At 39.0% G+C, this 22,245-nt stretch overlaps 1 protein-coding gene across 2 annotated transcripts; it reads left to right on the top strand.

Moving 5' to 3' along the window:
• Positions 7,240–9,470, top strand: LOC109225199. Of its 2 annotated transcripts, XM_019389790.1 has the most exons (5): positions 7,240–7,394; positions 7,524–7,661; positions 8,402–8,477; positions 9,078–9,130; positions 9,212–9,470. In XM_019389790.1, exons 1-4 carry the CDS (start codon positions 7,311–7,313, stop codon positions 9,083–9,085), a joined length of 306 nt encoding a protein of 101 aa, XP_019245335.1. In that variant the 5' UTR covers positions 7,240–7,310; the 3' UTR covers positions 9,086–9,130; positions 9,212–9,470. The 2 variants fall into 2 exon arrangements, with proteins under 2 accessions (XP_019245335.1, XP_019245334.1); XM_019389789.1 differs by having other exon boundaries at positions 9,078–9,470.

The raw sequence follows: 22,245 nt of genomic DNA, 5'->3' as shown, positions 1-22,245 counted from the left end.
GACGTGGAAGACCTAAGAAAACCGTCACAAAGATCCAACTAGCTGAATTCATAGCAACAACGAGCAGAAACAATGAATCGAACAAATCCACTCCAAATCAAAGTGCACAAACTCGAGATCTGGAGGCGATAACTCCTAAGCCCGGCCGCAATGAAACAGTAAGCTTAAGTAAGAACTTGAATGAGCAATTCATGACAAAGCAAGCTGAAATCCAACAGGAAAAGACACAGATCTCGAAGAATTCAAGTAGTAAAACAGAGGATGGAACACATGCTGAGGAAATTCACACTGAAAAACAACAAATCGCGATAGTAGCAAGTACTGAGAGAGTCAATGAAGGTAAATCGTGGGCAAATCTGGTTGCTGGCAACACGTTTGCTGCTAGAGGAATGGGACTATCATTTGTGGCACCAGTGATACAAAATGGTGAAAAAATTGTTGAATTGCAAAAAGAAGAAATTGAGAAGGAAGCTGAGAAGTGGAAAACAGCAGTTATCATGTATGTGGTAGGAGATACACCTAGTATTTGAGCAATTGAGAGGTTTATTGCATCGCAATGGAATTTTGTATCAAAGCCGAAGGTGTACTACCATAACGATGGGTTTTTTGTTGTGAAATTCAAAAATGAAGAAGAGAGGAATGAAGTTCTATACTCAGGACCTTGTACAATTCAAAATCGACCAGTAATCACTAAGGCTTGGACAACAAATTTTGATTTTAATGAAGAGGTGTTGAAAACCCTGCCGTTATGGGTAAAATTTCCAAATCTGCCGCTGAATTGCTGGGGAATGGATTCACTGAGTTGTATAGGGAGTGGTTTGGGGATTCCGATATACGCAGATGAATGTACAACAAAAGTGGAGAGGATATCCTATGCTAGAATCCTTGTGGAAATGGATATCACTAAGCCATTACCAACAAAGATTACAGTCAAGGACCCAAATGGAAGACAGTTTGATCAACCTGTGGTATACGATTGGAAGCCAACATACTGTAGTACTTGCTTACAGTTGGGACATAACTGCCAAGCTAAACAACCACAAGTATTGATGAACAAGCAAACGAAGATGAAGCAAGAATGGAAACCAAAAGAACAAGAGAAACAAGGAAACATGAAGCAAAGGAACCAAGAAGATGCAGGGCATACAGAACAAGGGGAAAAATGCAGAATATAGTGAAAGAAGCAATGGAAGAAAACAAAGGATGGCAAGCAGCAAAAGGAAAATCAGCCACAAAAAACTCCCAAGCAGCACCAACAAGAGAAATACCAATGGGTAAAGGATTTGATATTCTAACTGAAGCAAGCTTTAATAATCTAATCAAGGAAAAAAGAGGGCGGTGTAGTTATGGGGGAGGTGTGCAGGTTGGGATAACAAATAATATAGTGCAATGCAATTAGCTACTTGGAATGTTAGGGGAATGAATAAGCTATATAAGCAAAAGGAGTTACAGAAGTTTATTAAAGATCATAGTATTAGTATTATAGCTATTATAGAGCATAGGGTGCAAGAAAAATATTCAAAGAAAATCATCCCAAAAAATAGTTCCTAGATAGGATTGGTGTACAAACTATGATGGCAAAGGGAAAAGTAGAATATGGGTGATATGGGATCCTGCAGAAATAAGTTTCAGTATGAAGGATACTAAACCTCAGTATATACATGGGGAAGTAATGGTATTAAACACAAGACTTGAATTTGACTTCACAGCAATTTATGGGCTGCATACAGTGGAAGCAAGGAAAAGCCTATGGAGAGATCTAACTAGCTGGAACCACAATCAGAGGAAACCATGGTTATGTATGGGAGACTATAATGCAATAAGGACAGTAGATTACAGAACAAATGGTAGCACAGTCCAGGAGAGTGAAATAAAAGACTTCAATGACTTCCTAATTGATACAGGAATGAGTGAGATGAGAACAGTGGGCAGGGACTTCACATGGACTAACTCTCATGTGTTTAGTAGAATTGACAGCGCAATTATAAATCCTGAATGGATAAGTACTATGCCACAGGTAGATGTAGTAATCATGGACCCCTTGTTTTCAGATCATTCCCCATTGTGTGTCAAGATTGGAGAGGAACAAAAGGTCCCAAAACCTTTTAGATTCTTCAACTGTCTAGCTGAACATAAGGATTTCTAAATATAGTAGGGGAAGCATGGAACAAAACATCCAAAACAGGCAGAATGGCTGGCATCTGAAGGAAGCTGAAGGAAGTCAGACATGCACTGAAGAGTATGAACACAAAGGAATTCAATGTAATTGATAGGAAGGTAAGAAATACAAGACATAAGCTTCAGGAGCTACAAAGCCAAATGGGAACAACAAATGCAACAACACAGATGGTTGAAGAAGAAAAAGAGCTAAAACAGCAATTGGAAAAATGGATAAATATTGAGGAAAGCATATACAAGCAGAAGTCAAGAAATCAGTGGCTGAAACTAGGGGATCAAAACACAGCCTTCTTCTTTGCTAGCATCAAGAATAGAGTGAACAAAAACAAGATCAGAACTTTGAAAAATGCAGCTGGAGAAATTATTCAGACAAGGGAAACAATAAAAAAGGAAATAGTAGGAATATACGAAAGGCTACTGGGAGCAGCAGCTGATAGTATACCAGCCATTCAGCTAAGCATTATGAAAGAAGGAAATATGCTAGATAGAAGACAACAGTTAAAGCTAATTGAAGATGTCACTATAGAAGAAATCCAGCTTGCTTTGAAAGGAATGGATGAACTAAAGGCACCAGGATGTGATGGTTTCAACTCTAAGTTCTTTAAGAAGACATGGGGGATTATAGGGCATGAAGTATCTGAGGCAGTGTTCCACTTCTTCAACACAGCAGAGATGTATAGACCTATCAATGTTATAACTGTCACCTTGATCCCTAAGATCCAACACCCTTCAACTATCAAAGATTTCAGGCCCATATCTTGCTGCACAGTCTTATACAAGATCATATCAAAAATACTGACCAACAGATTACTAGGAGTGATGGATCATCTAGTTGACAAAAGCCAGTCTGATTTTGTACCTGGAAGGGTGATAACTGATAATATAATCCTAAGTCATGAGTTGGTAAAAGGGTATGGAAGAAAGGGCATATCTCCTAGAAGTATGATAAAACTGGACCTGCAAAAGGCATATGACTCAATAGAATGGGATTTTCTAGAGCAAGTACTTGTCACACCCCTTTTTTAAACAAACCTCACATAACCCTCTTAAATAAATAAAAAGATTTAGTGAAGCTTGAAAAGGGTTTTCCAATTAGAACGTGACAAAATTTTGTTCAAAAGGAAATAACTCAGAGTCGCCACCTGACATTGATTTCGGTGTGCCAGGTCACCGTTTTTAAAAATGATTTTCCTTTCAAAACATTTGAGACTCCAAAACTAAGTCTGCACCAGAAATTCGGGTAAGGGGGTTCATTTGACTCGGGGAGAAGGTGTTAGGCACTCCCCAAATCCAGTAGCTAGTACGGTTGCGCACTCGATCAAATTGGCTTTTAAGATATTCGAATTGAGGTAAAAACACACAAAAAGAAAATAAACAATTAAAAGAGGTTCGATGTCATCCCCACCTAATAAAATAAAAATAAATATAGAACAAGAATAAAAGTACTACGAGTTCGCTTTCGGCCTCCAATTACAGAATACAATAAAATATATACAAATCATTCAGGGCATTCCCCAAATAAATTTAACTAAGGGAGAAACCCTAAAGATTGCCTACCCAGGTGTGGTCGGCCTAGTCATGCTCCTGGCGAACAATGTCATAAAAATAAAGTAAATAAAGTAAAGTAACAGCCCAATTTCTATTGGTTGCCTTATAATATTCAACCTCCGACCCCACATCTAACTTTAAACCAACGACTCCACAAATCCAAACTGCATGATTCCTTAATGCCTCATTCTTTCAATTCAAATCAAAATAGTCTGCTTCTCCGTAATTAATCAACAAACCAAGCCAATAAGAAATTAATATAAAACATCAAATGCACACAACTGGGCAAACTAACATCAAATTGGAATTTCATTCTATATCAAGACACATACGGAGGATCAGTGAAGATTAATTAAAGAAAACAAAGTTAAGAAATGGACCTCAATGAATGCAAGATCTCCAATGCTAGCCAACTGACCAGAAAAATGGACTGCGACCGAAAATGAAATGATAAGAGCTAAACCCAGACCTCGAACGGGTCACCTGTAAATCAGATCGGCATCGCCGGCACTGGCATGGAGGAGTCCGAAAACAGAGAAGAACGCGGCAAAGAACAGAAGCAAACGACACTGTGCCATCAGATTTGCGATAGAGAAGAGAGCGAGAACTAAAATTCAGAGATTGTCATGGACGAAAATGAAACTTTGCATAATGAGTCGACTGGTTAACTTCCATCAATAACACACTGTATTTAAGAGATATTGCCACAATAATGAAAAGATGAATAGATTTAATTTGGTTGTAAGCACATGAAATCAGTGAACCAACATTATTACAATTCTTTGATGTTCATTCTCTGCCCTCTTAAGCTTTCACGTTCTCTTCTTTTTTTTTTTTGGGTAAACGCCGACGATGGTAAGCTGCTGGCTGGTGAAGGGTGTCTGCTGGTGATGGAGATGGGTGGTCGTTGGAAGGGCGGGTTCACGGCTGAAGGGGTTTAGCTAAGGTGTCTTTTGGTTCTCTTCGTTGAAGAAGTCGCTGAAGGTTTTGTTGTTCTCTAAGGGGTGTCGAGGGGTGTTGTTATGGCTGCTGGAGAGCCGGCGGCGGCTGGAATGGTTTTTGGGATTGCCGGCGAGGGGCGGCGGAGGCGACAGTAGGTTAGGGTTCTAGGGTTCGGCTTGTTTGTCTCTATATGTTGATGAAGATGGCTGCTAGGTTTTTTTCTCCATTGTCGTGTGAAGAAGGTTCTTGTCCAAGGTTGAAGATGGAGAAGCTTAGGGTTTTTAGGTGTGGGTCATGGGTTACATGGGTTGGGAAGATTTGGGCTTGTTAAATTGGGCCATTTCCTTGCAAGAATTCAACTTGGACTAAAAATTCTATAAAATTAGGCTAAGAAAAGGCTAAAAGTTTAATCTACTTCTAAAAATATTCATAAGAAGATACAAGTAAAACTAAAATTAAAGTTGAGATTATTATAATAAACTATTATATTTAAAATAGAACTGAAAATTAAAGTTGAAACTATTTTTGGTATTTTCAAAGATTATATTAAAATAAAATAGGTTCAAAGTAACATATCCTTCTATAAATATCTAATACGTGAATCAAATAGAGAAATATGGAACTATTTTTGTATTTTTAATTTTGTGATAAAAATAATATAAATGAGTCAAAATTAGTTGAAATAACTATATTAGACCTAAACTAAGTATTTAAATGCTAAAATATGTAAAATCTTGGGGAGGGTCAAAAATCACATGTCCACAGTACTGAACCAACTAGGAATGCCAGAGAAGTTTGTGAAGTGGATTATGGTATGCTTAAGAACTGTTTCATATTCCATTCTCATTAATGGGAAACCAATGGAGCCATTTCGAGCTAGAAGAGGATTAAGGCAGGGAGATCCATTATCACCATTCTTATTTGTACTGGGGATGGAGTATCTTACAAGAAGCTTTAAAACATTGAGGTATGAGCCAGATTTTAATTTTGATCCTAGGTGTGACAAATTAAATATCATCCAGCTGTGGTTTGCAGATGACCTTCTACTATTCAGCAGAGGTGACACTACTTCTATTCAAATGGTGTACAATTGTTTCATGGAATATTCAAGGGCATCTGGACTAAGAGCAAATACATTAAAGAGCTCCATTTATTTTGGAGGGGTGCCACAGAATATACAGGAACTTATAGTGCAGGAAACTGGATTTAGCTGGGGGGATTTGCCTTTCAAATACCTTGGAGTACCACTCAGCAATAAGAGGATAATCCTTGTTACAATGCCAACCTCTACTGGAAAAGATGCTAGGCAGGATCACATCATGGACTTCAAAGATTCTATCCTATGTAGGCAGGTTGCAGCTAATCAAATCAGTCTTATTCTCTATTCAAATTTACTGGTCACAGATCTTTGTCATCCCTAAGAAGATAATGAAGAAGATAGAAACAATATGCAGAATATTCTTGTGGACTGGAGGGTTAGTGGCTTCAAAAAGAGCCTTGATGTCTTGGGAAAAAGTATGTTCACCAAAATCAGTAGGAGGATTCAATGTAGTGGATATTCAAATATGGAACAAGGCTGCCATCTGCAAATTATTATGGAACTTATGCAAGAAGAAGGACAAGCTATGGGTCCAATGGATCCATCTATACTATGGGAAGAAGCAGGAAAGCTGGGAAGACAAATCAAAGAATGCCTCATGGATGGTGCAGAAAATAATCAAAGCAAAAAGCTACATTGAAGAAGCAGGAGCTAGCATGGAAGAAATAAATGAATGGAACCAATTTTCCATAAAGAAGTGGTATAACAGAATCAGAGGGCAATATCAAAAGGTAACGTGGAGGAGGATAACATGCAACACACAAGGAGCTCCAAAGTGGATGTTTATACTGAACCTAGCTATACAAAACAGGCTACTCACAAGAAGCAGGGTACACGCTTGGGGGATCACAGATGAAACAAAATGCCCTATATGTAATAAAGCAGAAGAGACTATTGAACATCTAATGTTTAACTGTCGAACCACAGGAGAAATCTGGAGCAAAATACTACGTTGGCAAGGAATTAGACGACCTCCAATGGAGTGGCAAAGGGAGATCAAATGGGATGAAAACAATGCAAAGGGAAACAATGCAGCAGCACAAGTGTACAGATTGTCATTAGCATGTGCAGTGTACCACATATGAGCTGAAAGAAACAGGAGAATATTCCAAGACTAGCAAAAATCAGTAGAGATGATAGCGAGACAAATTGTAATTGAGATAGCAATCAGAGGATCGAAGCATAGAAAATTAGGATAGAAAATAGAAGAACTAGATAATTACTGTAAAGGAGGATAGAAGAAAGGTAGAATAGGGAGTGCAACTGGAAATGCCAGTTCCAGAAATGTTTTGTACATATTGCTATTGGTAAATAATATCATTTAATTACCAAAAAAAAAATGGTTAAAAAAAGTAAACAATGAATATGACAGGCTACTTGTGTAAAGATCCCTCGGTAAAAATCTTTAAGGCCCATGTAATTTGGGCTAATAAACATTGTAGAGGCCCAACCATTACACATTCAAAACTCGCACTGGTCCAGATGTAGCCTTTTTCATTTCTTCACTGTCTTGCTTTTTCGCTTAGCTCCCTCTTTAGTGTCAATGGCGTTAGAAGCTTACACATCACAAAGCACTGATAAAATCCATTCAGATGTTCTGTCCCAAGCTCGAATATCTTGTTACAAGGTACAATTTTTTTTTAAGGTCCAATCGATTTTTATTTATTTATTTTCTTTTAATTTTTTCGTGTACATATTGATCAATCTTGATTAGGCTAATATAGAGCTATTTAAATTTTAATTGGTATTGTTAAAGGCAAGAGATGCATTTTATTCATGCCTGGAAAAAGAATCGAGTAAAAAGCCTACAGAAATTGCTACAGTTGGGCTTTTATATCCAGTTGAATGCAAGAAAACAAGAGAGGAATATGTGAAACAATGTCGACCCACTTGGGTAAGTTCTTTAAAGTTTAGAACTTTATGAAAATGGGTTCTTTTTTCTAATTGTTTCTGGGATTTACTCCCTCTGTGCCAATTTATATGACACTCTTTACTTTTTAGTCTGTCCAAAGGGCAACCTAGTGCACAAACATCCCACGTTCGGGGAAGGGTCGCACCGTTTGCTCACAACGGAGGAGCCTCCCCACCAGGCAGGCGACCACGGGTCATAACACATTTTTCGCATAACAAATCTACTTTGAAGTTGACTTATTCGCTCGGACAATCATCAGAATATGTACGAGATACCATAAGGGAAATACCTTTCTTAAAAAAAAAAAAGTCCAGTGAATTAAGCTCCCGCTGTGTGCAATGTGTGGGGTCAGGGAAACGGCCGGACCGCAGTAGGTCTTACGTACCCAACTAACCTTGCATTTCTGCAAGAGATTGTGTCCGGCTTGAACCTGTGGCCTTTTGGTCACATGGCGACAACTTTAACTGTTGGGCCAAGCTCCCCTTCACCTCTTTCTATATTTTCAAATAATTTAACTTTAAACTTCCAATTTTACTTCTAATAAGATGATTTATGGTGACAGAATTGGTTATGACTTGTTTTAGACCATAAGTTTCAAATGTATTTCTTTTATTATTAAACTTTAAGGCCAGGCAAACACTCTCACAGGAATTGGGATGGAGGGAGTAGTTTTGTTTTCTTGGTGTATTGGTGTTTATTTGGGTCTTTTTTGGTATGCATAGGTAAAGCATTTTGATAGGCAATACTGTGCTAAGAACAGAGTTCAGAGACTTTTGGATGATAATGATTCAAGAAGAGGTCTGTTATTACTTCCTAAATTTTATACTCATGTCATACCGACTTGTTCCTGTTTTGGTGGCTGCATATGCAATCTTGCTAGGTTTGATATTGGCTGTTCAATTGTTACAATTGGGTTCAAATCGGAAACAGTCTCTCTACCTTCACAAGGTAGGGGTAAGGTCTGCATACACACTACCCTCCCCAGACCCCACTTTGTGGGATTACACTGGGGTTGTTGTTGTGTTGTTGTTAGGTTCAAATTGGTAAAGTTTGCGTTTTTACTGCAAATGAGCAACTCCCACTAAGTTCGTATAAATGAGCCCAAGGGGTTGCGGCTATGGGGTTGATCATACCAAACAAGAAAAATAATAAAGAAAATAAATTATGTTTTTGCAGTTATGCAGTGTAGCTACTTTTGCATGGCTGCTATTCTCACTGGTGTTTCTAGCTTGCTCGTTAATTTTTTATGTGAATAATTGATAGCAAGTCTTGATTAGTGAGAGTTAGTTGCTTATTAGTTTCTATGTCTCTCAATTCTTTTGAGGAGGGTGTAAAGAATGTTTTTAAGTTGTTTGAGCAATTTGGCCTCATTGGCATGGGTTGAACTATTCTTTGCAGGGGTTTAAAGCTTGACCACTGAGGAAGAGGCTAGTACATAACTCATTATCGCGGTAAACTTGTTGGTTGATTCTTGCTTTGAATGTTGAGAACTTCTATATAAGAACAGAAGTATAAACATTCTCAATTTCTAGGGATCAACGATTCGAGTGGCCTGCTTCTTTTGGTATTGGTTGCTAGCTCAACTCGATTGTAGAAGATCCTGTGACTGTATTTTACCTGCAGAGTGAAATAAATGTAACTTGGAGTCTTTGTTTGTATCTTCGGAACATGAGTTTCACTTTGATAGTTATACAGTTTCTTGAGATAAAGTATTTTTCTGCTACTTACGTGTCGAATAATGTAATGAATTCTTTTCGATTTAGCAGACAGAAAGGTATTTATTTTGGTTTAGTATCTGTGTTCTTTTGCTTCTGTATGTACGCATTTTATATCGTCAAATCTGCGGGACATTTAATACAACCAGTATCACAGCTCAGACTACTTGTCATTTCTCTCATTTCGGTCATCTTACTATCTAGTTGTTGTTTATGCTGCTTTTACATGCCTTCTCGCTATTGCCTTCTTGTTTTTCTCTTCATTAATGTGGTGCTTATGTTTCCCTGAGCCGAGGGTCTATTGGAAACAGCCTCTCTATCTCAACAAGGTAGGGGTAAGGCTGCATACGCATTACCCTCCCCAGACCCCACTTTGTGGGATACTAGGTTTGTTGTGTTGTTGTTATCACAGCTCAAAGTTGAATAATTTTTACAGGCAGTCAAACTGGTAGTTGATTGATTCATAACAAAAACCATTTTGCTGTTTTGAACTTGTAAACTATCTCTGAGACTAGTTTAACTTGATTCTGCGTGACCTGTAGCGAGTCCAAGCCTCTACTACTTTTACCCTGGAGCTTATTGAAGAGACAGAGCTTATTGAAATTGGTTTCCAGAAAATTTTTTAAGGGTCGTTTGAGGGTCATTTAGCTACAAAAGAAACACAAATTATCATGTCTCAAGCAAGTTTGTTGACATAGATGGAAACCACATGTAGTTGTGGACAAAGTCTAAAAGACAGAATATATGATGTAAAAGTAACTATCTGCAAGAAGGTGTAACTGGTTAAGTTGCTGCCATGTGACCAAGAGGTCACGGGTTTGAGCCGTGGAAACAGCACTCTTGGAGAAATGCAGGGTAAGGCTGCGTACAATATACCCTTGTGGTCCGGTCCTTCCCCAGACCCCGCGCATAACGAGAGCTTAATGCACCGGGCTGCCCCCTTCTATGTTCCATCTCCAACACAGAGACTTAAAAGTTATATCACAGAATTCTGACTTGTGCAGTTTTTGTTTTCCTCTATTTTTACTGCAAAAAAGCAAGTGAAACAACTTTTGTACTGTGACTTTTCCCTCCATGAAATGTTTAGCAGAAGTGGATGAATACCTTTTCTTTTCTGCTAAACTGTCTTTCAGTTTCCTGTTAATTGCTGCTGGGAACAAATGCTAGCATTTGATTCACTTCCAATGGAAACAACCTCTGTAGGGTAAGGTCGGGTACAATAGACCCTTGTGGTCCGGTCCTTCCCCGGATCGCGCACATAGCAGGCTGCCCTTCACTCTGTTCCCATGTAGCAAAGCCAAGGTGATCTGTCTTTTCCAGTGTTAAGGAATTCGCGATCCTAATGTGCTGAACTTTTCTATGTTATGTTGTGTCATTTCATTATATTTTGCGCGGGAAACTTTCTTTCTTTGTGTGCCTTGCACCTGCAACTGCTCATATAGCCTCTCCAGTTTGTCTAATCTCGACATTTTCTGTGGTTACCTGCTGTTATAATTTTTTGAGAAAGATTAAGCTTCTTTGCTTTCCCTTAATAATCATCTTTTGCCTCGTTGATTTTTGTGTTCTTATTAGTATTAAACAAATATTCCCTCCGTCTCATGTTATGTGTCGTATTTTTCTTTTACGCCTCTTAAGAAATATTAATTAGGAAAGGGATTGGACTATTCTATCTTTATTTATGTCATGAAATATAATCTTTCTTCATCGAAAATTTATTGGCAAACTACATAAGTTACCACCTGAGTTATGGACCAAATTCCCTTTACACACTTTTTGCGGAGGAAAATCACCTTATAGACTCAACCTTTCGAAATTGTGTCTAATTTTGCCAATATTTATTCTATTTATGTGTTATCTCCATCTTCAAGAACAATTATTACTAAGGGTAAAAAGGAAAACAGTAATCAGTTTTGTCTTGAACTTCTAAAACAACAAATAATTTGAGACAACTATTTTTAGTAACCACGACGGTTAATGTGAGACGGAGGGAGTACTAGCAAAACACTTATCAAATGCCTATAACTAGTAATGGTCCAAGTGAGTCATCCTAGCTGATTTAGACAAAGACCTGATGATGCTATCATGAACATTTTTTTTTCCTGACATGGTGTTCGGTATTTATTTTGAGTCCCGATTAACGCGAATTCATGTCGATTTCACTTTAGAAGGGTCAAACGCTTTCCATTAAAGACGTCTCCATACATAGGACTGAACCCGTCTACTCTTGCTAATAATAGAGTACTACATACCACTCCATCATGACTTTTGGTGGTTCTATCACGAATAATTTCACAAAAACAAAAAGTACAATTTTATTAGAAACATGTTACGAAACTTAGCTCAAAATAATAAAATAATAATAAGAAAATAGACAAGAATGTATGGAGCAAGAGAGAAGAGATTCTTATTTTTTCCATATATTAGTGTGTACAATGATGCCAAAGCCCTCTATAGGATGACATTAAGGTAATTCAAAAGGATTTCATGAACATGGTATTAACTATTGAGATCATGAGGGAAGATCATGAAGGAGATTATAGAGTTATGGGAGTTACAACCATAACGGTGAAGAATAGTGGGAGGTTAATGGAGAAGAGTAGCGGAAGTAACTTATTTAGGAGTTATAGACATCTACTACAAAATATAATATTTCGTAACACTCCCCCTTGGATGTCTATAGATAATGTGCCTCGTTAAAACCTTACTAAGAAAAAACCCTGTGGGAAAAAATTTTAGTGAAGGAAAAAGAGTACACATATCTTGTAACACGCATTATTTGCTGCCTCATTAAAAATCTTGCCAGAAAAACCTAGTGGGATAAAATTTTAGCTAAGAGAAAAAGAGTACAGTGCGTATTTGCCCCCTGATGAAAACATCACTTTATTCTTCAGAGACGGCGAATTTCAAGCTTGTATAACAACTTCTCTAATATTGAGATCCGCAATGCCTTGTGAAGAAGTTTGTCAAATTATCACTTGAACAAATTTGTTGAAGAACTTTGGTGAATATGCTTTATTTTGTCTCTTTCTGTAGTCCTTCTTTCAATTGAGCTATGCATGCAGTATCATCTTCAATGTAATTGGAACCTTGTTGAATATCACAATATGGCATTACCCTCACATACAAATAGATTGTTTCAAGAATGAATTTCAGAAAATGCCTGCATTTGCATAACCAACAAAACCTTGACAATCATTGTTAGAATAAACAAATCTATATCAAAGATTCCTTTTGCAATATAACACTAATCGTATTTCAATATACATAGGAGTAAAACTATATCTCGCTAGAATATTGTTATACTTATGGTTCTAGCAAGATACATTAGTGAACCATTTGCAACAGACACAAAAATAAAAGATGCACACCATGATTACTCTAATCCATATAAGGATTTGCTGAAACTTTATATATCAGAACAATTTAAATATTTCAAGGATTTTCATTATACACTTATCAAGTTTTTCATGTATTGCCCAATTAAGACCTGAAAAGGATTTCATATACCATAGGAGAACTTATCTCCATATAAAATGCCGGAATATTTATGAAAAATCTTGTGCTACAAGTCGTCTTTATGTCTATCGACTTGATTTTTCATTTCACTTTCAGGTGTTGGGACTATCCGTCCAACTTCACTTTTTTCAGGTGAAGTCAATTTTTATTGCGTATTTTTCATTTGGCCAATTATTTATCTGTCCAAATTCCATGACAGATTTGAGCTCAAGCTCCTCGTCAATATTAATAAAATTGACCGCTACGTTATATCAACAATATCGTCGACGATCATTTTATATCGGTTCCATCATCAATAAATAAAGACATAACTTATCGAGATCTCAACAGTTTCAGGTACCTTAGCCTCTCCCATGAGGTCTTATAAAGTGTTATGTCGTGGTGCTCTTATAGAGAATTTGCCTCCTTAGTATGACCATCTTTAATCATTTGCTCCTCTCCTTCAAGGAGTTTTATCTTTGGAACCGATTAGTCTATTACGCTTCATGTGTTCCATAGACTATGTCCATCATGGACTTTATTCTATTTAGAGCATTAGTAGCTGAAATATAACATTTAGCTTTTGGTCAGCAAATATGCCTGGCAATATTTTGCAAATGAATTATGACTTGAACTTCAAGTTCACATTTTCTTGTACGAGGTGATCTAGGGTGCACTCATAATAATTCATTTTGTGTTTTACTTTTTTCAGTTGCCCATTTTCTTCCCTAATGTTGGGATCACCAAACACATATTTCCCAACCTTCTTTTGAAAGCCCATTCTTTATGCATTGTGTTGGAATAGATTTAAATCATAATAGCACATTCATATTTCTAGATGGAATTATTTGGTTCCACCCTGAACCAATTAAGATAGGGAGAATTTATCATAACTTGTTGGCTAGATGCGTACAAGTGCTTTTGTATATTAAATAATATACCTCATACCAAATTTCGATTTGAAAATTTTATTCTCATAACCAATGGTTTGGCTTAATTGAGGCATACAGTTTTTGTTAAACCAACTTGGATTTAAAACCAGCATTATCAAGATAAATTATCATAATTTTTATTCTGGAACTGTGCTCTAATAATTTGAGCAAGCAACCTTGCAAAAGCCAAACTGCAAGTTGATAACAAACGCACATGTGCATAGATAGATGCATCTATTAAAATCATGTAATAGTAAACGGTCCACATGGCAGGTGATTGGGCCCATACATATATATCACCTTTTATTCGTTCTAGGTATCAAGGAATTCAATCCCAACCTTAACTAGCACATCATGAGAATTAGCAGCACAAGAGAATTCTTGAAGAATTTTCTATTTCTTCAATATATGCCAAAGTGAATTTTCAATCAATTTTCGCATCATAATTGAACCGGGATGGTCAACCGGTCATGCCAACTAATATTTGTTTCAGTAAAACTCTAGTTTACTTATGGCATGTGATTCCATCATCATGCTTATACATTTGTAGTACAAATAGAAGAAAAGTCGGGTAACCTTTCATATTTACCCGGTATGTTATAGTAATATGAAGATAATCAATCTTCCTTTCATTTATAGTCTCAATATGCCAACCACTTTGGCTAATACATTTGAAACTCAAAAAGTTTCTTTTCAGACTTATTATAATATCAATGTCAAGAATAATTTCATTCATCCGGAGTAACAAATTAGTTCTTCCGGAGCTCTTAATTAATTTTGTACTACAAGATCTTTTTGTCAAAGCAATCCAATGGTAAATGTCTCATTCATGAAAAAAATCATATCATAATAATTGTCATAGTCAAAATTATCATAAGCAAAATCATTTCTTGCTTTATTTTTGACTTTAATAACTTTTTTTTAAGGCACGCCAAAATATATTTTGGCGTACCACAAGTACGTGACCAATGACATATTCATGTAACCATATTGTAATATTCATTATCTTTAAATTTCTCTCAAACCTCCCAGTAGAGGTGAGTTATAGTATTTATTCAACCATGCATAAGCACATTCTTATGCTTAATATATATCACATGTATATTTCCTCATTCACTTTCAGGAATGAGTCTGTATTTATAATGCTTATCACAAGTCGCATTATTTCAAAAATGGACTATAACCGTCTGACCGTGCCTCATATTTAAGACCATATTGATACACATTTCCTTCACCCTTTGAAGGATTAGTTTTGAGAACCCTTATTGTTCTCCTTTTTACAATTACCATAATGATAACTATTATTATTTTGATCTTTGGCAAACCCACGTTCACTGGTCAATCACCTGTCTTCATTTAGACTTATTATGCACCGCTATCACATTCACTTCAAGAATGAAGCAAGTCAAGTGGGACAAGCTTCATGCTTTTTCGTGAAAAATACATTATTTTTCTTTTGTCATCACTATATTTTTAATATGGTGCATTGGGACTCAAGCTAATGTCTTACCCATATAAAGGCATGTTAGGCCATATTTAGTTAGGACACAAACCCAACTCTTATCATCATGGAGCATCAGGACTCGAAGCCGATGTCTTACCCTCATGGTGCGTTGGAACTTAAATCCACCGTCTTACCCTTAACAAATATCATAGAGGCCAAAATGCTTAGGGACACACCCTCAAACCTTTAAAAATATATATGAACACTTCGTGATCATATGCATACAAATAAGAACCTATATAAAGACTATTGCTATACAAGAGAAAGCTACATGCAACATTTAGCTACGTTGAAATGCAAGGATCATAGATAGGCTTCTCTGTCAACTTAGTAAGTTAAGATAAAATTAAAATTGACATAGCAAAACACGTTATAATATTCAATCTATTTCACATACATTCACATAATATTCAACTTAGTCTTTCGTGCTATGAAACTTATAGTTATTCAAGTTTCATACTTAAGCAAATAAATGGTTCCATAGAGCTGCCAAATAAATAAGTATATTAAAAGAATTGATTCGTGAAAAAAATTGTCATACATGATATTTTCACTCTATGTACCAAATATGCATCTCATAAATTATATGCAAATTAAAGTATAATTGAAAAAACTTTATGGTTTTATAACCATATAGTCAGAATTTCATTTCGTAATAATACTGATTTAGTTAAAGTATTATCTTATACCATCAGAAAATAAGGCTCATGAGACCATGAAAGAAAAAATTACATACCTCCTATTTGCCATTCAGAAGCAGAGGTGCTCTATATGTACCTTAGTAATTTAATTTTTTTTAATCAAAGACAACCATCATTAGAATTATACGTGATCATTCTTGATCCTACCATCTTATTTTTCTGCACAAATGAAACTAAATGGCCGAGTAACACAAAATTACATGAAGTCTTAATTTTCATAAATTAAACATGCAATTCATGGTATGATTGAAAAATAATACTCCCTGAACTATAGAAGCAAACTAAACATTAATATGGCAAACGTAATGATGCCCATATTTCCATTGGTTCAAGGTTGATCATTCACATCTTCTAGGTTGGTTAAAGTTTCGTGCTGATAACATGTTACGAAACTTAGCTCAAAATAATAATATAAAACAAGAAAATAGATAAGAATGTAGGAGCAAGAGAGAAGAGATTCTTATTTCTTCCATGTATTCAAGTGTGTACAATGTGATGCCAAAGCCCTCTATTTATAGGATGACATTAAGGTAATACAAAAGGATTTCATGAACATGGTATTAACTATTGAGATCATGGGGGAAGATCATGGAGGAGATTATAGAGTTATGGGAGTTACAACCATAATGGTGAAGAATAGTGGGAGGTTAATAAAGAAGAGTAGTGGGAATAATTTCTTTAGAAGTTATAGACATCCACTACAAAATATAATATTTCGTAACAAAACATCATATAAAGAACCTTGACGTTTGGTAGCTTCTGGAAATAAGAAACAGCTGTTCTTTCATTAGTCTTTGCTTTATTATATCATCTATGCCAAAATGACGTGCCATCCTTACCTATTTGACCTAAAGAAACACTAGACGAAAAATAAATTAAGTTTTTACTTTTTAGGTGTTAGACAAAGTTCAATGATTTTCACTCTTTCAATACATCAAAGATTTAAATTTAAGAAAAGCATATTAATACCCTTTAATCTTTTTTTATTCTACTTGAGAAAAATCATTTTGTTTTTCAAAAGTCAAAGGACCACCTATATATTAACCAAATTTATGATGTTAAATACTCCTTCTGTTCCGGTATATGTAAACCTATTTCCTTTTTGGTCCGTTGCAAAAAGAATAACCCTTTTCTAAACTTAGTAACAATTTAGCTTAAACTTACAATTCTACCCTTAATGAGAAGCTTTTATAACCACAAAAATACTTTTGGCCCCTTTTTGATTTGTTTAAAACCACACATTTCAAAAGTCTTCGTTTTTTCTTAAACTTCGTGCTCAGTCAAACGGAGGAAGTAATTTACAATTGTTTGGCTCAAAAGTCAACGATATACTTTGTAAGCGATAAAACAATCAAAAAATAGAGAAGGGGTAAATCGTAATCAAATATAATAAACCTAGAGATGCAAAGATGATAATATTGTTGTAGATCTAGTGTTGCAAAGATGATAATGTATGTTCATAAGATATTTTCGTCAGAAGTAGAGATATAGAGAGAGAAAGACAGAAAAGGAGAGAGTTGTATTAGATCAGCTGATCCCTTTACAATGTGGAGGTCCCCTTTATATAATAGGAGACCTTCCTCGAAAGAATCAAAAAGTTACAGAGATAGATAACGTCTCCCTAGTGTAGACGCTGAGTTCTAAACGACGTCGCTTTGGTCCTCACGGCCGAGTCGTACCCGCTACGTTTAGTCGGCGTACACTCATTGGGCGTACCTACTGGCGTAGAGATACTGAGGGTCAAATTTGACCCTATACAGTTAGTCCCTCCGCTCGTTGGAGACGCGTTNGAGGTGAGTAACGTTCCAGTTGTTTTGGAGCATTTTCCCTTCCATTGTTTCCAACTGGAATGCGCTTTGCTGGCTACTGCTGTGATTTTGTAAGGTCCTTCCCAGTTGGTGCCCAGCTTCCCTTCACTCGGGTCTTTGGATGCCAATGTCTTGGCTTTAAGGACATAGTCTCCCACCTTGAGTGGTCTTATTTTGGCCCTCTTGTTGTAGTATCTTTCGACTTGTTGCTTTTGGGCTACCATTCTGATATGGGCCATTTCTCTTCTTTCCTCAGCCTCGTCGAGGTCTTGGAGCATGTTTGTGTCGTTTTTTGTTCCACTGGTGTGCGAATATCTTAGGCTTGGTTCGCCGACTTCGATGGGTATGACCGCATCGGTTCCGTAGACTAGCGAGTACGGTGTTTCCCCCGTGCTGGATTTGGGTGTGGTCCTGTGTGCCCATAACACTTCGGGTAGCAGCTCGGGCCATAGCCCTTTAGCGTCCTCGAGTTTCTTCTTTAGTATGTTTAATATTGTTTTGTTGGAGGATTCCGCTTGGCCGTTGGCGGCAGGGTGATATGGCGTGGAAAGTATCCTCTTGATGCGCCATTTCTCGAAGAATTCGGTCGTTTTTTGGCCGATGAACTGTCGTCCGTTGTCACAACTGATTTCTTTGAGGATGCCGAAGCGGCATATAATATTTTTCCAAATGAAGGCGATCACTTCCTGTTCGCGTATTTGGGCGTACGCTCCTGCTTCCACCCACTTAGAAAAATAGTCAGTTAAAACTAATAGAAATCGTACCTTCCCTCGCCCTGCTGGTAGGGGACCGACTATGTCCATTCCCCATTTGATGAAGGGCCATGGGGAAGTGACAGAGTGGAGTGGTTCTCCTGGTTGGTGTATCATAGGGGCATACTCTTGGCATTGTTCGCATCGGCGGTCATATTCCGCTGCGTCTTTCTTCATGGTGGGCCAATAATAGCCGGCCCGTATCAGGCAGTGCACGAGGGCGCGGTTGCCTGTATGGGCACCGCAATGTCCTTCATGTACCTCTTCGAGCACTGGTCGCATTTGTTGCGGCCCTAGACACTTGGCTAGGGGTCCGCCAAACGTCCTTTTATAGAGCTCGCGGTTTATTAGGCAATAACGGGCGGCCTGTACGCGGAGCTTCTTGGCTTCTTTTTTGTCGAGTGGGAGTGTTCCATCCTGCAGATAGGATACAAATTGGTTGCGCCAGTCCCAAGTCAAATTTAAAGAGAGTACCTCAGTGTGATCTATGGCTGAATGGAGGAGGGTGACCACGCTTTCTTTGTTGAAGTTTTTAGTGGCTGCGGCTAATTTTGCTAAGCCTTCTGCCTCTACGTTCTGTGCTCTCGGAACTTGTTCGAAGCGGCATTCGTCGAACTCGGTCATTAGCCTGTGGACTTTTGACTGGTATTTTTGCAACCTCTGCTCCTTGATTTGGTAAGTCCCAGTGACCTGGTTCACCACGAGCTGAGAGTCGCAATGTAGAACGAGTCGTCGAGCTCCATACTTGATGGCTAGTTTCAAACCTGCAATAACAGCCTCGTTCTCGGCTTCGTTGTTAGTCATCTCGGGGCATCGTATGGAGTGGCGAATTGTTTCGCCCGTGGGGACCTCGAGAACGAGTCCCAGTCCCGATCCCGAGGCGTTAGAGGCGCCATCAGTGTAAAGAGTCCATAGGTCGGCATCGGAGAGGGCAGGGCGTGCCTCCAATTCCGCTTCTGGTAAGATCTCTGCGCTGAAGTCAGCTACAAAGTCGGCAAGTACTTGCGACTTGATGGCGTTCCTTGGGTGATATGAGATATCGTGCTCACTGAGCTTTATGGCCCATCGGGCGTGTCTGCCTGATAACTCAGGTTTGTGTAGGATACTTCTCAAGGGGAAGGTCGTCACTACCTTTATGGGGTGGCATTGGAAATAGGGTCGGAGCTTCCGCGAAGCTACGACCAATGCCAAAGCTAATTTTTCAAGATGTGGATACCGTGTTTCGGCGTCCACTAAGGTTTTGCTAATATAGTAAATAGGAGATTGTGTACCTTCACTTTCGCGGACTAAGACTGCGCTGACGGCAACCTCGGACACGGCCAAATACACCAGCAGTGGTTCACCTGGGTCTGCTTTGGCTAGCAGTGGCGGTGAAGACAGGTACGCCTTTAATTTCTTTAGGGCCTCGATGCATTCCTCGTTCCATTGTAACCCATTGTCGTTTCTTATCACACTGAAAAACTTATGGCATCTGTCGGAGGACCGTGAGATGAACCTAGACAAGGCGGCTATTCGCCCGGTCAGTTTTTGCACCTGCTTTTTGCTGTTCAGTATCTCTGGTATTGCGTCTATCGCCTTGATCTGATCTGGATTGACTTCGATACCTCGTTGCGATACGAGAAACCCTAAGAATTTTCCTGATGCCACGCCGAAGGCGCATTTCTCGGGGTTCAGTTTCATCCCGTATATTCTCAGTATCTCGAAGGTTTCTTTCAGATGGTCGATGTGGTCCACTTTTCTTGTCGACTTTACCAGCATGTCGTCGATATAGACTTCCATAGTCTTACCGAGCTGCTCTTTGAACATTTTGGTTACCAGTCTCTGGTATGTAGCCCCTGCATTTTTGAGCCCGAAGGGCATTACTTTGTAGCAGTAAGTCCCTTGGTGGGTGATGAAAGTTGTCTTCTCTTGGTCCTCCTCGGCCATCATAATTTGATTGTAGCCGGAGTAGGCGTCTAGGAAGCTCAGTAGTTCATGTCCTGCAGTGGCGTCGATCAGTTGGTCGATGTGGGGTAGTGGGAATGAATCTTTTGGGCATGCCTTGTTCAGATCGGTGAAATCTACGCACATTCTCCACTTCCCGTTCTTCTTTTTACCATGACAACGTTGGCGACCCACTCGGGCTACTTTGATTCCCTGATGGAGCCGTTGGCCAGTAGCTCGTGTACTTCTTTACCGACCGCTTCATTGATAGCGGCGTTGAATTTTCTCCTCATCTATCGCACGGGCGGATGTAATGGATCGACATTCAGCTTGTGGGTGGCGATGTCTCGCGGGATTCCCGGCATATCTGAATGGGAAAAGGCGAAAAAATCTGCATGGTTAGTTAAGAATTCACAATACTTACTTGGGTTGGCGAGACTTTGCCCGATATAGGCTTTCTTCGTAGGATCGATTTTGTCCAATTGGACTGGGTCGAGGTCTTCGACCGTTGCTTTACAGGCTTCCACGATGTCGGGGTCTTTGATCACGTGCGTTATCGGGTTGACCTTAGTTCCCGACACGGCTAATTGCTATGCCTCCGCGCTCGCCCCCTTTAGCTGTTGCGCAGTCTTGGGCTATTTTGTAGCATTCTTGTGCAGTGCGTGGCTCGCCCCGAATACTGAATACTCCCCATGGGGTAGGGAATTTGATCACTTGGTAGAGGCTTGAAGGGACCGCTCGCATGGCGTGTATCCACGGGCGTCCTATGATGACGTCGTACGCCGTTTCTTGGTTCATCACGTGGAAAGTTGTTTCCAGCGTGACTCCTCCCGCTAAGACGGGCAGTGCTATTTCTCCGGACGTCCGTTCCACTACATTGTTAAAACCGGTTAGTGTTATGCAGCGCGGTATTACCTTATCCTCGAGTCCCATTTGTATGAGGACCCTTGGGTGGATAATACAGGCGCCACTTCCGTCATCGATCATGACTCTTTTAACATCCGTATCAGCGATACGTAAAGTGATAACTAAGGCATCATAATGAGGGAAAGACAAACCGTCGGCATCAGACTTATCGAAGGTGATACAATCTTCGAAGTCCTCATATCATTCATGGGCGATGGTCCGCTTTAGTCTGTGTGTGGTGGCGAGCTTGACGTGATTGATCGCTGAGTCGTCGCCGCCTCCGACGATCATGTTTATCGTGCGCGCTGGGGAAGGTGGCTTCGGCGGCCCGTGGAGTTGTTCCCGTCCGCGTGCAAAGTTGATTTTTCCTTTGTCACTGAGTAGCTCCCTCAGGTATCCCTGGTTCAGCATCCTGATCACCTCTTGCCGTAGGCCTATGCAGTCTTCGGTTTTGTGTCCTCGTTCCTGATGGAACTCACATAGGGCGTTTGATTTCCTTGTGGCAGGGTCTGATTTCATCTTCTGCGGCCAATGCACCTTGGTGCCTAGCTTCTCCAGTGCGTACACTATCTCTGAAGGAGATACACAAAAGTTATGGGCAGTTAATAAAGGGGGCGTACCTCTTTCATTTCGCAGTGGGGCGACGTGTCGCTGTAGTGCGTCTGTATGCCTTGGTGGCGGATGGGAGGATCTGGTGTATGGCTGGTGTCGATCTCTGTTGGAGCGGGGGAGTTGTTCCCGTCGACCTTCGTTCCGTCGATCTCTCCTTGTTTCTGAGTGTATCGCTGTTAGCCGTTGGGTCGGCCCATTAGATCACTCTCGTCCGCTGT

This window comes from Nicotiana attenuata, chromosome 5 (assembly GCF_001879085.1).
Source record: "Nicotiana attenuata strain UT chromosome 5, NIATTr2, whole genome shotgun sequence".
Lineage (NCBI taxonomy): Eukaryota > Viridiplantae > Streptophyta > Magnoliopsida > Solanales > Solanaceae > Nicotiana > Nicotiana attenuata.
Note: the sequence above shows the minus strand (reverse complement) of the source record. Positions and strands in the feature narration are given on the sequence as shown.

Coding starts and splice junctions, on each gene's coding strand:
- LOC109225199 (XM_019389790.1), top strand. CDS start 7,311: ATGGCGTTAGAAGCTTACACATCACAAAGCACTGATAAAATCCATTCA. Junction 7,395..7,523: donor CTCGAATATCTTGTTACAAG/GTACAATTTTTT, acceptor GTATTGTTAAAG/GCAAGAGATGCATTTTATTC. Junction 7,662..8,401: donor AACAATGTCGACCCACTTGG/GTAAGTTCTTTA, acceptor TGGTATGCATAG/GTAAAGCATTTTGATAGGCA.